Source organism: Thamnophis elegans, chromosome 3, assembly GCF_009769535.1.
Source record: "Thamnophis elegans isolate rThaEle1 chromosome 3, rThaEle1.pri, whole genome shotgun sequence".
NCBI lineage: Eukaryota > Metazoa > Chordata > Lepidosauria > Squamata > Colubridae > Thamnophis > Thamnophis elegans.
In genome coordinates, this window is record NC_045543.1 from 37598586 (window position 1) to 37616483 (window position 17898).

The 17898-nt window shown below is 40.6% G+C and overlaps 1 protein-coding gene across 1 annotated transcript in view; it reads right to left on the reverse strand.

Annotated features, from left to right (window-relative positions):
- Positions 1-8695, reverse strand: part of LOC116506587 (calsequestrin-2) — a 41823-nt gene extending 33128 nt beyond the window's left edge. The window contains exon 1 of the mRNA XM_032214403.1: positions 8462-8695. Within this exon, the coding sequence (XP_032070294.1) occupies positions 8462-8695 (234 nt within the window). The remainder of the gene's footprint in view (positions 1-8461) is intronic.
- Positions 8696-17898: the final 9203 nt, after the last annotated feature.

Here is a 17898-nt window from a genome sequence, read left to right on the forward strand (position 1 = left end):
GATATCCAGGGATTTGAGAGAGGCTTTCAGTGTGTTTTTATATCACTTCCTTTGGCAAATCAAAGGCAAATCAAGTGGTTCAGGGAGCAAAAGATACAGGTAATTAAGCCAGAATGCCATAAGGAATGCAAGTACTCTTGGCAAGTTCAAACGTCAGCACGCAACACTTCAGGAACTCAGTATTTGTTCCCAAAAAATGCCCCTCCCCACAGCATCTCCTTAAGTCTCATTCCCCAGGTGTGCCTGGTGAAGATAGGTGGGACACTTTCCTCATGAGTAGCCTGCTCAGTCTGCGCTGATCATGCCTTCCCTGCACTCTCCGAGCCCTTAGATCAGGAGGGGGTGGTCCTTGCTCCTCATCTGAGCTCTGTCTCTCATGTTCATCCTGCCTCTGTTCCTCCCTGCCTGCAGGCCTTACTAATTCCAAAAAGCCTTGCCTGGACTGACTGCCCTTCCCCAGTTTCCTCCAAGGCCAACAAAGCTGCCCTCTCAATCGCTATCAGTTCTTGTTCCAGCTCATCTTCCCCTGCAGATTCAGACTCTGATGGGGGCATGACAGTAGAGCTTGCCTTGGCAATTCTGAAGTTGACCTCGATGTCAATTGTCACTGCATGGGAGAGGGTGCTGCCACTGCTTGCAGCTTTTGTCCCTTTACTGTGATGATGGGCTCTTTACGTTGGGCATTTGGGGCTGGCTGGTGCATCTCTTCGGTCTTCTTTGTGTTGTTGAGGAGGCCAAAGTTGTCACATGCTGCTGGGAATTTGTCCAGGCTGGCTTGCATTTCCTGTTCTGATCTGGGCATACAGGGCATAGTCATCAACAAAAAGGAGGTCTCAGAGCACAGTCTCCTTTATCTTGGTGACAGCCTGGAGTCTTCACAGGCTGAACAGTTTTTCATCAGTCCTGTATCTTAGACTGACTTCCAAGGAACTGTTCTGAAAGGCATCTGACAGCATGGCTGAATCATTATGCTGAAAAGGGTCAATGCAAGCATGCATCCTTGCTTGATGCCGTTTGTGATGGGAAAGGCTTCTGAAGCTTCTCTGTTGTCCAGAAAATGAGCTGTCATGCCGTTGTGGAACTGACATACCAGGATGAATCTATCAGGGCACCCAAACTTTGACATGATACAACACAGAACTTCGCAACTGACAGTGTCAAAAGCCTTGGTGAGATCCACAAAGGTGGTGTACAATTCATAATTCTGCTCTTGACACTTCTCTTGGAGCTGTTAGGCTGTGAAGATCATGTCCACAGTGTCATGCTCTTTGCAGAAACACCACTGTGTCTCAGGTAATAAACCCCGTTCCAGGGCTGGATGCAGCCCACAGGCCTTGAGTTTGACACCCCCGTCATAGATGAAAAGAGACATAGAAAAACAATGAAAGTTTTCAAAAAAATCTCCAAACTCAGAATTGAAGTTTCCAAACTCGAACTGATAAAGGATGGCAATGGACAGAGAGTAACTAATTAAAAGATCAAACAAAGATGTACAGACTATACCAAAATTATGTACAACTCTGTCTACATCTCAGATACCTAAAAAAAAATTCTTATTTACAACAACCCAAGATTAAGTTAGATTAGTACTCCAGTCATTACCAAACTGGATTGGAAATGAATTGATAGGGAATCCCCCCAAAAATATAGCAAGCAACAACAACAACAAAAAAAACAGTAAAAATTCAAACCAAACTATCCAGTAAATTTGATCACTTAATGATCAACAAATCAAAATATATAATTAATGTCAAGCTAAAAAGATTTAATGGAAATATCACGTAATAGCTTTAATTTGACTTGCTAATTTCATGCAATGTGATTTGGAACCCTCCATGGGGACACAGTATCATAGAATCATAGGGCTGAAAGAGATAATAGAGTGGAAGAGAAAAGCATGGAGGGGAGCATTATTGAGAGACTCAATTACAGCATCAATGCACAATTGCAATATTGGAAAACCTGAAGGGCCTGTATATGTGATCACTAAGATCTAACTGTTAATTTATTCCTACAATCAATCAAATTCTATTAATTTTCTAGCAAATGCTCATTCTTAAGTGAAATTTACAAGTTCAATTTCTCAGTGAGTTGCAAAAGCACAACAAGCTAGTTTCATAGAATCAGAGGGTTGAAAGAGACCTTGGAGGTCATTTAGTCTAACCCCATGCCCCAAGGTAAGAAACCTTATTCCATTCAAGACCAATGGCTGTCCAATCTTTTCTTGAAGACCTCTAGCAATGGAGCATTCCCAACTCCAGAAGGCAAGCGGTTCCATTTATTAATTACTAGCTGGATATACATGCTTCGCTACGAAACTATGTGATCGGGTTTGATAAATTGACACTTAAAGCGGGCGCGAAGTGAATCAGTACAAATGCCGGTAGGAACCCACCCCTGGTTTGTAGGCTTTACAGTTCTGGAGATTTTGTGATGAATGAGTGGATTTGGCATATTGAAGTCCAGACATCTTCAAGTTGACAAGGTTGAGAAACACTGTTCTAGAAAATACTACTAATAAAAATATTTTCAAGATCCATAGCTCATGTTATTCACATGAACCTTTTATTGTGCAACAACTAACACCTTCTTCATGAAATGTTATAGAGATCAACTTGATAATTGACTCTTATTTGCAAAAGTATACTGGAATAATAACATTTTTTTAAATTAGGTAAATAGTATACCTGAGATATAGTGGGGAGGCATTGTCCTGCAGAAAGATAGAATTTTGAAATACCCTCCTTTACATATACTCCTCTCCACCTTTGTTATTATCTAACAAAATGGAACCACTGGAGAGATCCCCCCCCCCCCGTATTAATATAAAAGGGATGTTTTGTGTTTAGACTCAGGGAGATAAATGCTGGTGTCTGTTGAAATAATAGTTTAAGCTAACCATTTTTCAGTCATCAAATATAAAATGAAAAAATAGCTCCTTTGTTTATTTTATCATGCAAATAATGTAAATGAGGAAAACTGTACAAGGTCACAATTCACATGTGGATTTTTTTTTCATACAGTATGTTTCTATTGAAATTTAAAATAATCATACGTAAAGGTGCACACTTGCATATGCAAGTGAAGAACACCAAGCTGGCAATTTTATTAGAATTTGTGAATTTCCTGCAGTTAGGCAGGAAAAACCAAATGCACATGTACAGGCAGTTGTTGGCTCAACAACAACTGTGAGAGGAATTTAGATGTCCTGGCAGACAAACATTTAGGCATGTGCCAGCAGTGTGCAGCAGATGCCAAAAAAAAAAAGTCAATGCAATCCTAGGCTGTGCAATAGAAGGACAACATCAAGATCATGAGAAGTGATATAGTATTGTCTGTATTGCACTAGTGAGGCCACACTTGGTCCAATTGGGTCCAATTCTAGTCATCATAATACAGAAAAGATGCTGCTAAGGCCTTAGAAAGAGTGCAGAGAATAGCAACAAAGATAATAAGGGGTCTGGAGGCTAAACTGTATGAAGAACAGTTAAGGATTAGGGTTAACTATCTATCACTACTTGAGGAGCTGTTACAGAGAAGAGGGGGTCAATTTATTCTCCGTTTTCGCGGGTGTTAGTATGTAGGTCTCTAGTTGTTCGGGTTTTCTCCCGCGTAGAATTGGAGATGTCTTGGCGACGTTTCGACGAAGTCTCATTCGTCATCTTCAGGCTGCTTCAGACTACTTCAGGTTTGGTGTTTCCAGGAGTAGAAACTACTAAGGATAAATTTTTGGCCTTTGGACCAATCCCTCTATCTCAGTCCTAGGAAGAAGGTAATATCAAAGTACTTCCCAAAAGCTTGCTAAGAAAACTCTTGGGACTTGTCCAAGCTGTCACTAGAAGTCAAGACTGACTTGAGGGCATCTACTCTTACAGTTATCATGTATCATTGCAAAACTTCTGATTTTACTTTCTTTTAGCATTTCCATAACAGGCCTTGGCAATAAAGCTTAAAAAGAAGTCCAAAGTTCACCATGATCCCCTTTAAATTTAGAAAGCTGAAACACTTTGCTTAAGGTCACTAAAATTAGGAACACTCTGTCCAAATAAAAATATGATCCAGCCAGGTCATATGAAACCTTTTGTGAGATGCTCCAAGAGACAATCAGCATTCAAACCAGTCCACCACCACTGTATATGTCACATTCCCACAGCATGAGTTGAAAATTCTTTCTCTTGTTGATGAAGTAACCAGATAAGATAAGATGTAGGTGTCCTATGGAAAACTAGCAGTCATGGCTGCCTCCCAATGAACAACAATTAAAAAATGGAATATGAATATGTTGCTCCACCAGTCCACTGTACAGAAAATATAGTGACTTGCCACAAGGAATGAAAACACCTTTATCACTAACATTATATCTCTTAGTCATAATAATTTTGTGTATTTTACTACTCCATTATTTTATCATCTGTTAATCAATGCATTTAGTTGGAGGACTCAGGGAGCTATGGATAGGCAGTTATTTTGTTCTATTCTCCCTAGCAGATTTTCTTTGATAAGGGGGAAAAAAACAGAACCACTTGGAGGAACATCAAAAAAGCTCCAAATGAACAACATTGCTATTTGGATGCAAGCACCTGTGCCTATACAAAGGTTTTATTAACATGATCAATTTCAGTCCCCATAGCGTCATCTCTAAGAACCGGAAATGCCAAGAACAAGGAATAAAGAATACCATTGTGGATCAAGTTTCTGCAGATTCTTCAGGAACAAAATCCCTCACTCTCCTCAAACACAAAAGAAAAGGGTAAAGAAGAAGAAAAATATTCAGTAGCCTGATTCTATATATTTGTTACTGAAGAAAAGTAAGAAATGAAACAAAATTCATGTCAGTTTCAGCTGTTTTCATTTCATCTGGATTGCTGGGGGAACCCACATAGGATTAGCTCTTAAAGGACCTAAATCTCAGGAGCCAGAAAGAAGGATACGTGACCCGTCAAAAGCGCGCACGACAAAAGCGCGCTGACAAAACTGCGTCGCTAAAACCGCGATGTCATCAATGCGCCGACAACAGCGCGGCAACAACAGTGTGGAGACAGAAGGGCGCTTTACAACAGTGCGTCAACAGAAAGCCGATTTAATTTAAGGTAAGGGTTAGGTTTAGGGTTAGGTTTAGCGTTACGTTTAGGGTTAGGGTTAGCGTTACGTTTAGGGTTAGGGTTACGTTTAGGGTTAGGATTAGCGTTACTTTTAGGGTTAGGTCTAGGTTTAGGGTTAGGTTTAGTTTTACAGCGCGCTTCTGTCGCTGGAGCGCTTTAGAGTGCACGGTTTTATCACCACGGTTTAGTCAGGCGCGGTTTTGTCGTTCGCCCTTTTGTCGGTGAACCGAAGGATAAAGCAAACATTCCTCCCAAAGGGACAATATTGCTTAAACAACAAAACAAAAAGAACCTCTAGCTTCTCAGTAGTTTCAACTATACAATGCAGCTGAACACACAACTGCATGACAAAATAATTCTATGTTCTATGCCACTGTCGAGCATTCCTCATCTCTTTCTGCCCTTCCATTGGCCAAAACTCTCTGAAGCTGTCCAATGGGGGCAAATGGGAGATTAAATGGCAATTAGCTGGTATGCTGCCCCTTCGTTGTTCTTCCTTTGCCAAATTTATTCTTAGTAATAGAGTAGAAAAAAGTGAGCTGAACAAGGCAAATGGTCAACCCCATCCCCAGCACTGTGCTGATAAACCAACCACTCATAGCACCCTGTAAGTGATGAAGGAATGATAGTAATGAATGCTTTGTTTCAGAAGGGGGAGGGAGGGGAAGGGAGAGAGGGGGGTAGCTAGGTAGCTAGGTAGCTAGGTAGGTATTCAGCAGGTTCTGACTAGTTCTGGAGAACTGGTAGTCAAAACTTTGAGTAGTTCGGAAAACTGGTAAATACCACCTCTGACTGGTCCTGCCTCCATCTATTCTCTGCCTCTCAAATCCGATCGGGAGGGAATGTAGATTTTGCAATATCCTTCCCCTGGAGTGGGGTGGGAATGGAGATTTTACAGTATCCTTCACCTGTCGCACCCACCAAGCCATGCCCACCAAGCCACACCCACAGAACCAGTAGCAAAAAAAAAATTTGATCCCACCACTGAATAGAACATATCACAGATGGGGGTAAAATTGTAGCAAAGTGGAATGATGATGAAGAAAGTCATGTCAGCCAATGACCACAGAAGCATCTTCAGATAATGCTGGCTCCCTCAGCTAGGAAACAGAAATGAGCACCATCCCCTAGAGTCAGACATGATTGGATAGGGGAAACCTTTACCTTTTTTAAATGCTTAGAACAGGACTGCTATAAGTGTGTCCCTATTATCAATAATGACACATTGGAGGTTATCCAGATATGAGAAGCAAAAACCTATTCTCAAGAGCAGATAGTATCTATCAGCAGGTTAGTAAATTCTGTTTGATCAATAGCTGTAAAGTAAATAATTATGCAAAACTTTGAATTTTGTTTTCTTGCTTCCTTTTTTGATGGGTCAGACAAAGCTCAGAGATAAATTGTGACTATTTAAGGTGTGCCACCAATATGCTATTGTAATTTCTGAGAATTTTGCACATATTGGTCATGATCATGAAAGGTGTTCCCAACCCAGATACCTTTTATTTTTGTTTTTATGTTGCCTTACTGGCAAAGTGATGGCCACAGTATCACTTCTTCTCAGGTGATAAAGAAACCACCAAATCACAGAGATAGATCACAAATGCATATTCTCTCATTCTGGATATTTTCTCTTTGCTCTGGATATTATTGCTGATAATGAGAGACGTTGAAGAAGTGACTTCTTCCATATGCATTGTGATTTCTCACGCTGCCTTAGCAATATAGGAAAAAGTTGCTGTATAGTTGTTCCTCTGCTGCCAGAACCTAACCTTTAAAGGTGAATAATTGTGTCAATGAAGCTTTTGGGTAGCTAGGCACTGACACAGATATTGTCAATAGGTACTTCTCTTATATAAGTGATAGTGAACCATAAGCTGCCCTCGTCACCTCAAGTCTTTATTACTGTAATGCGCTCTACATGGGGCTGAAGAGTGTTCGGAGACTACAGTTGGTCCAGAATGCAGCCGCGCGAGCGATATCGGGTGTACCTAGATACACCCATGTTATACCCATCCTCCGCGAGCTGCACTGGCTCCCTATTGGTCTCCAATCGTGCTTCAAGGTGCTAGTCATTACTTTTAAAGCCCTACATGGCTTAGGACCTGGCTATCTGAGAGACCGCTTCCTGCCACATACCTCTCAATGACCAATAAGATCTCACAGGTTGGGCCTCCTCCGGGTTCCGTCGGCCGGACAATGCCGGCTGGCGGCGCCTCGAGGGAGGGCCTTCTCTGTAGCTGCTCCGGCCCTGTGGAACAATCTACCCATAGAGATCCGGACCCTTTCCACTCTCTCGGCCTTCCGAAAAGCCACTAAAACCTGACTGTTCCGGCAGGCCTGGGGCTGCTGAACAATGTCCAGCCCCATCTAGACAGAATGAATGGTGTGTTATTTTTAATAACTGTATCTTTTTATTCCTGATTTTTAACTTTTTTTATCTTGTTTCTGTAAGCCGCCCAGAGTCCTACGGGATTGGGCGGCATACAAATTTATTAAATTTCAAATTTCAATTTCAAGCTGGCTTTCTTTCTGGATAGTAACCATCTCATATATCGTTAGCTTTAGATTCTGTGAATAACTGCACAAAATTATCTAACCATATAAGACTCTAGTATCACATCTTACAAAATCTAGAAGGCATTGTGCTCAAATGAGACCGAACTATGAGTTTTAGCTATACAGTACAGGATTTTGAGGAGATGCTTACAAGACAATATTGTGGGGTGGTTCTAAGTACTTGCTTATTCTCAAAACACAAGTTGCTATAGACAAAAACAGACTAATTTTACCAGCTAGTAATATGATCTTGAATCTGCCATATTTCTATAAAGTAGCTATTGTTTCCCATTAACAGTCTGTAAAACATATTTCTTTCTCAATTGTGGTTAGTTGCTGCTTCTAGAATATTTCTGGCAGTTATAGTATTCCATTTTATTAGATTAGCTTCATTAATATTGGAACTATTTCATCTCTAGAATATTAATCAGGGTTTTTCCTCCCTCAGAAATGAATACTTAACCAAGACTGATAACAAGACTGCAAAGAACATTGAACTTGAAGTTGTTTCAGCTTGGTTTACTAAATGCTTTCTTGTTTAGTTCCTAATGGGAAGGAGAATAACTGAATCCAATATATGGATGAAAGAAACTTTTCGCTTAAATAAGTGAAATAATACAATTTGAGAAGCAGAATTTTACTTTTAAAAGCATTGTTAAGATTTAGAAATTAATTGCCAATGATAATATAAGTCTGCATTGATATTTTTCTCAAATGTCCATTTGAAGATCTGTATCCTCCTCCAATTTAGACTCCAAATTATTCCATGAACAATTACATAAACCTGTAGTTACACATACCTCGAGCACCATCTCAGTCATTTGAAACCGTCTTTGAGAGCTTTTGTCGGAAGTCACTGGTTCATGGAGCAGCACACCAAACATATCGTACTTCTTTAAGGCCTGCTTGTAGTTTTTCTCACTCAAGTCAACCACACGATCTTTCCCATCATAGGTAGGGAAGTCCAGTCCTTCTTCAGCCCTGTAGCAGGCAAGCACATAAAAAACTGCCAGGAACCAGCAAGCTGCCTTCATACTGCTGGACTTCTGTGAGTTTATCTGGGAGAAGAAAAGGAAATTTTAGGGGGAAAGCATGGAGAAATTCAGCGATCTCTGTGCACTGTTTTGATCCCCACGTTTTTCCAGGAGATAGATCAAGATGGATTCAGGTCACCAGGAAGCATCTGCAGCAAGTAAGCAACCCTTGTTTGAAGACAAAGGCAAAAAATAGGAGAAGCTGAGAGACCAAACCCTGGATACCTTACATAGCTCAGGCCAGCTTCTGTGTCATTCAGAACTCCATTTTTAGGAAACAGTTGTTTCAAGCTATTAATAGATCCTACAATGAATAAAAAGGAAAGATATGACACGATTGAGAGACTGCTGGCACTCTGCCTCTGAGGGAGAGAAAGGGAAAGCAGAAGGTGGGGGAGAAGTGAAGGGAGGTTTGCGTTCTTCCTTGTGCAGAAAACTGGCAATCGTCAACCAGAATGCACAGCTTTATGGCAATTTTCCTTGCAAATACTTTATTGTATTATTTGTTTTATCAAAAACAATTAAAGAGTGTTTTAAATGAGATGCTTTAATTATCATTCATTTTATGAATGAATGGGATTTGCTTTTTTGTGGGATTTGAGGGGAATTCCATTTACTTCAGTTGTACCATCTAATTATATGTCATTTCCTTAAAACTTCTCCTATGGCTTGCAATTTTTAAAAAAAATGTAAACAAATGTTCTGCATTTATTTTCTGTCAGCCGTTGTTCGGATTGAAATTTAGACAAACCTGTTTTGATTTATCAGATGGTTAAAAAAAAAGCTGGAGGTAACTTGGGAGACAGTCAGATTGCTCTCAATTCTTTATAAATCAAAAGGGGATTTAAATGCAGCATAAGCAAAGGAAGATGAACTCTTGTCTCCTTTCTTATAGCAAACCATTATTTTTAGCTCCTGTTCTCTTGGAAAGGAAAACTGATCTCTCCTCATGTCATCTATTCAGGTTGAACTTTGTGTTACTGCCTACCTCACCAAATTATATTAATGTTATTAATTTAATAGTAGGTATGTCTTTGCACATAGGAACTGCTAATATTGCTGCTTTCACTTAGAGCTAGGCCCTCACATTGAGAAAGCATATGGGGTATTTCAAGGAATTATCATCCTTCTCTACTGAAAACAGAGTTGTCTACTGGATTATTTCTCAAATAGTCTTTATATCAATTTTACATTACAGGAGGCACGATGAAAACTCCTTGATATCACAAGACATGGGCAGACATAACCATGGTTTCAGCTGAGAAGCTGTGAACATCCAGAACCAAGCCAAATCTTAAAAATGCGAGAGAATTCCCAGAAGTCTAATACTCAGACAAATCACCATCAACGGGCCCAAAGACACAAACATCTACATATCATTCAAAAGAGACAATCAAAAAGCCAAAAGGGAAGCAAAAAAACCAAAACACCAGCAATGAATACCCAGATGAGTTATTAACACCAATATTAACATTAGCCCTACAATCAAGAAGTAAGCAATACCCAAATCAAGGAACTACTAAACAAACTAATAGTAAACAGCCCAATCAAAGAACCTCCAAGACTACCCCTAACCAAAACTGATAGGACAAATGGCTAGTATATAAAATGAGAGCAAATCCCATTCCTTACTAACACTTGATAATGTTACAAAGTTTGGTAATAAAATGTCTGCCAGAAAACAACCAAGCTCAGAGTGCGCCAAGGATCCCATATTTTTACATTTCATTCTAGAAATAACAGCTACTTCTAACATTTCCAAAAGCTGACAATCCTGGAAAGATAATATCTGTAGAAAAATTTGAAACAATCTCTCCAAAATCTTAATTAAAGAATGTAAATCCTATGGCAGCACCAAAATTTAAAGAGCTGTGTCATCACTGGGAAGGAAATTGGGGCTAGGGGATCAGGCAGGTCTGACCAGAAGGGCAGTGACTGGATTGGAGTCTTTAGTTTCATTTTCATTTTGCTTTATTTGTATGCCGCCCTTTTCCCTGAAAGGGACTCAGGGCGGCTCACAACTCAAGGGAGGGGAAAAACAGACGAGTTACAAGACATAAAACCATTCACAATTAAAAAGCACAACAATCATACCATTCGAAGTGGGGCTGCAAGTCTCTAGCCCCAGGCCTGTCGGAACAGCCAGGTTTTAAGGGCTATGCGGAAGGCCTGGAGGGTGGTGAGGGTACGAATCTCCACGGGGAGTTCGTTCCAGAGGGTCGGAGCAGCCACAGAGAAGGCTGAACTACTCTGATCGTTGCATCAACAGATCAACAAATCCATCCAAGAGATGGATTTAGGGTGATATTCAAAACTTCTGTTACGTTTAAACATGTAAACATGCTTTGCTAGAGGGCTTTATTCTAAGGTGACCAGATTTTCAGATTGGAAAAGAGGGACACCCTTGACCGGGGGGGGGGGGGGGGGGGCTTGATTAAAAAAAAATTTTTTTGTCAAAAGGTCACCCCAGGACACTGAAACCAGCATAAATACGAATCTGTTGCCAAACAAAATTTTGATCACGTGACCATGAGGATGCTGCAACAGTCGCTAAGTGTGAAAAATGGTCGCAACGGTCGCTAAGTGTGAAAAATGGTAATCAGTCACTTTTTTCAATGCCATTGTAACTTTGGTCACTAAATGTTTTCCCCCTCCTCGAGACTCCTCACTTAGCGACCATCAGAAATACGAATCTGTTGCCAAACATCAACATTTTGATCGCGTAACCATGAGGATGCCACAACGGTCGCTAAGTGTGAAAATGGTCGCTAAGTGTGAAAAATGGTCATCAGTCACTTTTTTCAATGCCATTGTATCTTCCTGATTATTAAAAGTGCAAATTCACTCAGTGTCAATCATGACTCCTGAGTCCATTTCAAAGTATTGTGCATAGAAATTTTTAAAATGGCTTGTTTCAATTTATTTTGGATAGAATCTTTTTTTAAATAGTCTAAGACAATTTAAAAAAAGAATCAACACAGAATACCACTATTTTAAAAAATCATATGCACAATAAATAAAATATTATTTTAAAATACATTGAGCCTATACTCCTTACAGTAAATGACTCATCTGGAAACAAGCCAATAGCAGTTTTGTGCTTTAAAATTTACAGATTTTCCAAAATCAGCTTAAAGTCCAAATATTTAAAGACCACCCCCCTCAAAGCTATCTTACCAGAGCTTTAAATATCTTCTGGGGAGGCCCTGCTAGTAATCCCATTCATGACAAAGGTAGGGCTTTCTCAGGAGGAAGGTCTCAGCTGGTGCCCATCCTTTGGAAACCTCCTCCAGAGCAGGGAGCCCTAACCTGCTGTCCATTCAGGAAGGCTGTACAAATTATTCTGTCTTCTAGAATCTAGAGCCATTGGGATTTAATATGGTTTTATCACTGGATTTTCTTTTTATTGTTTTTGTGGAATTGTTACAATGATTTTATAATAATATAATTTTATTTGGCATTTTTGTTGCTGTAAACTGCTGAAAGCCCCTGATAGAATACAAATTATTTAATAATAAATTAGGAAATGTGTAGCTGTTTTCTACACATTGGTTTGTTTGAACAGCTGAAATCAAGCCTGTTCACCCAAGGCAATTCTAGAGTAACATGTGCTTCAGGACAACCTCCCTCTTAGACTGCTTTTTAAAAATGAATTATGCCTTGCTTTTCTATATTATCTTCACTGACACTGTTAGTTTTATTGTTTTCTTGAAGAGATATTTTATTATTCTTTTGTAAATCCTTTTGGATTTTTTCATGAAGAATTCCAGTATAAAAATAAAAAAAACAACACCATAGAGTAAGCTATCTTTTTCAAATACACTTGCAGTGGCAACCTATTACATATTACCTGGCAAAAGAAATCAGTGTTTCTTAAAATCTCTCCTTGGAGTCCAGAGGGTCAGACCCAATCAAGGGTACTCAAAATTCAAATTTGCCAGCCTATGTTGAAATCCCATCAAACAATTGTGAGAATCCACAGTAGCAGTGAATACTTAGATTTCAATATTTAATGCAATACATATTGATAAATATAACCCATACAAACAAATACCATTTTGGGATCCTGAGAGAAAATTTTTAAAACAAAGACAGTAATATAGATTCAGGCGGCTAACACATACAACTGTAATGTTTTGAACATATTTTTCTCTCTACACTATACAGCCTTCTGATGCATGAAATGAAACTCTTACTCTTAACTCTATAGGCACACAATCTTTCCAGTAGTTCACATACTAGTTGGTAACATCTTAATTTGAGGCTTGATTAGAACATTATACAGTTATTGAAAGACAGTAAAATGGACATCAACAATCTCACACCCTGCTCAAAGTTGTGACAGCAAGTTTAAATTTTTGACCTTAACTATCAAGAAAAAAAACAATTTTAAAACTGGCATGTCAGTGACTTCTTAAAAGTCAGGATGCCTGGTCAAGATTAAATTGCAGGTAGATTTCTTATCACTTTCTAAAAAGAGAAAAATTCAGAACATAACAAATAAAAGGTTGTGAATTTCACAGATGAGACAGAAAACCACAAATGGGCAAATATGACCTACAAAGGCATGAATCTCCCATATTATGGGAATCCCATAAACCCTGCAGATGTTCATAATGAAATTATATTTAACTATTTGGGACAGAAAGACAACACAGACTATTTTTTAAAAAAATTCACCAATATCACACCATAAGATTCTTTATCTTTTCTTTGCAACAATTCCTAATGGCACAAGAAATCTCCATCAATATCTATCCCCAAGAAGAAAACTCTTCTTTAACAGCAAAATAATGTAGAAAAATTACAAACAATAACTCTTTTCAGCTTTATGCACCACCCCAGTAAACACAAATGTTTGATCAGAAAAAATATGTCCAAGATAGGAGCAATAAGCTATACACCATGATTTAGGAGTTTGATTTTTTTCAAAAATAAATGCTAAAATACTAAACTGTATATATATGCACATTTAGGTAAATAGTGTTCTGTATACCCTCTCGGAGGCGGCGATGAATCCCAATCACGAACGGACGCCGCCAGCAGATAACTTCCATGCGATTCAGGGGCTTTTGCCAGGCGGCGGGACCCCCGAAAGCGAGAGGAAATTGTCTGCAGGCGGCTGGCAGCGCCCCAACCTCTCCTCCTGCCGCGCGGATCCATTTTGATTCACGAACGGATTCCGCGGCGGTTCAAGGGCTTCTGCCGGGCAGCGGGACCCCCGGAAGTGAGAGAGGAAGTTCCGGAAGCGAGAGGCTGCCCCGGCGATCGATCCCAATCACAAACGGACGCCGCCAGCAGATAACTTTCCATAACTTTCCGGGCGGCGGGACCCCCGCACGATGTTCTGTGCGGGCGGCAGCCGCTGCGCCCATGCTCTCGGAGGCGGCGATTCCATTCACGAAGAGGCAGCTCCTCGTGGGCGCAGCGCCTGCCGCCCGCACAGAGTGAATTCAATTGGGATCGCCTGCGGCCGCGAGGACCCCTGCACAAATGGACTCCTCGTGGCCGCAGGCGATCCCAATTCACTCAGCCGGGGCGGGCAATTTCTGCATGAACGGACTACTCCTCGCGGCCGCAGGAGGAGAGGGAGGAGGAGGGGGCAGCCGAGCCGCCCGCACAGAGTGAATTCAATTGGGATCGCCTGCGGCCGCGAGGACTCCTCACGGCCGCAGGCGATCCCAATTCACTCAGCCGGGGCGGGCAATTTCTGCACGAACGGACTACTCCTCGCGGCCGCAGGAGGACAGGGAGGAGGAGGGGGCAGCCGCCCGCACGTGGTTCAGGGGCTTCTGCCGGGCGGCAGGAGCCCCTGAACCGCGTGGAACTTCTCTGCCGCGGGCGGCTGCAGCTGCCCCCACCCTCTCCTCCTGCCGCGGCAAGCGGAAAATTCGATTAGAATTAGATTACTCACCAGTCAGCGCAGCTGCAACCTCTTTTGTCTTTTGTCGAAAGGAAATGGAAACTCGCGCAAGCGTGCTGAAAATTTCCCATCCCAGCCAGCTCACTGATTGGCTGGAGTCCAGGCCAATCCAATCAGTGAGCGGCAGGCTGGGCTGGCTTAAATTTGTAGGTAGTAGGTAAAAGGCTAAAAGCACGCTTTTTTTGGCGCTCGCAGCTCCCGCCCATCAGCTGCTAGCTTGCTGGGCTGGCTCATCTGGTAGGATAGAGAACAGAACGATGAGCCAGCCCAGCAAGCTAGCAGCTGATGGGCGGGAGCTGCGAGCGCCAAAAAAAGCGTGCCTTTTAAAAAGGCGGGCGGGACGCGGGAAAATGCATTGGAAAGCGGGTGTGTCCCGCCAAAAGCGGGACGTCTGGTCACCTTACTTTATTCAGGATTTCATGACTGTTACAACATACAGCTTTTTTCAGATGTGGCCCTAAATATATTGAAAGACTCTTCATATGGATTTTCTGTCCTGGAAAGGAGAAGAGTACCAAGAGTATGGAGTCTTTTATAAGGAGATCAGTCCATGGTTAGATTATCTTAATTCCTCCCTTATCCCCTGCTATATTTTCATATTACTGATATTTCTATAATAGTTTAAAGGTATATTATTTCCTTGATGACCTGAGGAACATACATCTATTATTTTTACCAGGATTCAAATGTAGCCAAATTTTCCTTGATAGTGTGAAGAATTAAATGATGGCTGGGTAATCTGTCAGCTGTTATTTTAGCTAGCAGTCTTAATGTGGTACTATAATAGATAACTTATAAGTTATAAAAGTCAATTGGCATGTTGATCCTTTTCTGGTTATATGTCATTCTCCTCTATCTGGCTTCATTGTGGAAATTACTGCATTGTTTTATTTATTTGCCTTTTTCTGTGGCACTGGTTACTTTTTACTTTTTATTCAATTTACAGTATATAGCTGCCCACCTCACTATCAACGGACACAATGTGGCTTACAATAACATTAATAAAAAAATATAAAACATGTTATATAAAGTTACTGTGGTAAAGAAACAAATTGGATAATATGCAGAAATGGAGGAGAGGCTGGTTAAGATAATTCCACTTACTGACTGGATCAGCTAGAAAATTTCCAAGGCATATAAAGCATATACAAATCCTTTTGCCAGAAATTATTGATCCAGTCAATAATTTTGTCAACATATTGGCTGTTAAAAGACAGGTAGTCAGTGTTGCCAGTGGGAGTATACCTAGCTGTGCATTTTTGCATCCTGCTTCCCATTATTTCCTTAGTTAAGTGACTGTGGGAAGTTATCATCCAGCCCTCTCCCAGAAAAATGAAATATCCTAGGAAATATTGAAAAGGCAGAATATTTCTCTGGATGTGAAAAGAAACATGTTTTAAAAGACAGAATAGTTGCCTATAGCTTTCTGCCCATCCCCAGCTAAAGGGCCATTAAGATGGCCAGGCTAGCCCACTTTACATAATAAAGACTTCTCCTCACTGCAGCTGTAGGGGGAAGGGATATTACTCAACTCTCCACAAGGCAACTGAGAACTCATCACAGCCTAGAGAGTAGCCCCCTGCATGGCACCATGGGAGTCTGACAACCAGTCAGAATACATTTCTTACACAGGAACAGGAAACAGAGAGGTGGGACTGAACAGGATATAAAAGCCTAGCAAGCCCCTTCCTCAGCCCTTCTCTCTTCTTCTCCACCAACATTGAAGCATGTGATCACCTTTTCTGTACAGGGCTCAAGCCATGTGGCCCTGTCCAACAATAAACCATCTTTCCAAGCAGCCTCCATGTCTCCAGTGTCTTCTTCCCCACTTGGAGCTGAACCCAGAAGGACATTTCTTTCAACATGACAAAAGTAGTTTTCCCAGTTGACAACTAATGGGAAAAACATGCTAAGGAATGGTGCCTGAATTAGGCTCTACACTGCGCTGCTGCAGGGGGCCTTCAGTGTGGAGGGACTTCCACTCACCATATCTGCCAGTTAATACTCTCAAAATATTTGTGTGCCTCCTTGTTTGATTATCTAGATACTATAGCAGCAAATATTATTCTGTTATAAAGACAGAATGTTGCCACAGGAAAGGTTAGTTCAGTTCAACATTCTAGAGTGGAAAGTGAGAAAAGGTCCTCAATGTTAGAGACTGAGGAGCCAACCAAAGCAATAATAAGATGTGTTCATCTTCAAGATGCTGTATTGCACCTGTTTTAATTATATGTCTTCCTCTCAATATTACTTAAGCATGTTTAGAAAAACTGCAGGAGCAGCACCTCTAGAAAGAACTTTCAAAAGTGGCTTATACTGGCTCTCCTTGAAATATGACACTAGCTGCAGTATATTCCTAAAAGTTATTGACCTAGAACAATGTATAATGGGAGGATTTGGGGGGAGGGGGCATAGATCTTAATATAGTCAATATATGGATTAAATGTATCTGATGCATTTTTCACCTTTTCTTATCCAAGCATGTTATTTCTTGACACAAAATTCTCTTTCTTGTTTCCAGAAATTAAGCTCCCATCTAGCGGCCATACACAGCACTGCTGTTACCCATTTGAGCGTAACAAGGTACATTTTTTTCAACAGCACTAAGTTAGAAGACTGAAATGAATGAATGTTATTATACAAAACTTTTACTTTGCTGTTGTTGATGCACATCTTATATATCCAACAATGCTGACAGCAAGCCTGCAGTTACATGATAGGAAGACTTAAAAACTCTACTGCAGTATCCTGTGCTTATGAATGCTACTTATTTCTAAATGCTGCTTCATACTCAGAAAATATGGAAAGGCTCTTTAATGTTTGCCAGCTTGTTATGCTACCAGGATTTGCAATACAGGGCTTGCTATAGCACCACACCAATCCAAAGGGCTTTCTCCCTTGTTTTCATGGAGTGCTGGAAACTGACTAGGAATGTGAAGGTTTAGATACATTCAGTGCAAGCTGGAAGCAGAGTGAGCAGTGACTATCTGGCATTCTCAAAGCTCAATTATTGGCTGGTTTAGACTGAGGAATAATCAATTTAAGATATTCCCTGCAAGTGGTATAATTTAATCCTCAGTTAATTGGGAACCTAAACATGGTGAGAACAAAAGTTGAGGAATTGTAGATGAAGTTTAAAGTTCATAGTAAATTGAAATAACCGGTGATGTGGCACAAATATACTATATATGAAGATGCAATTACTACTGTCTTTCACTGGCTAGAGGTATTGAACAAAATAACTAGAGTTAACTACTCAACACTGTGGGTAAAGTTTATA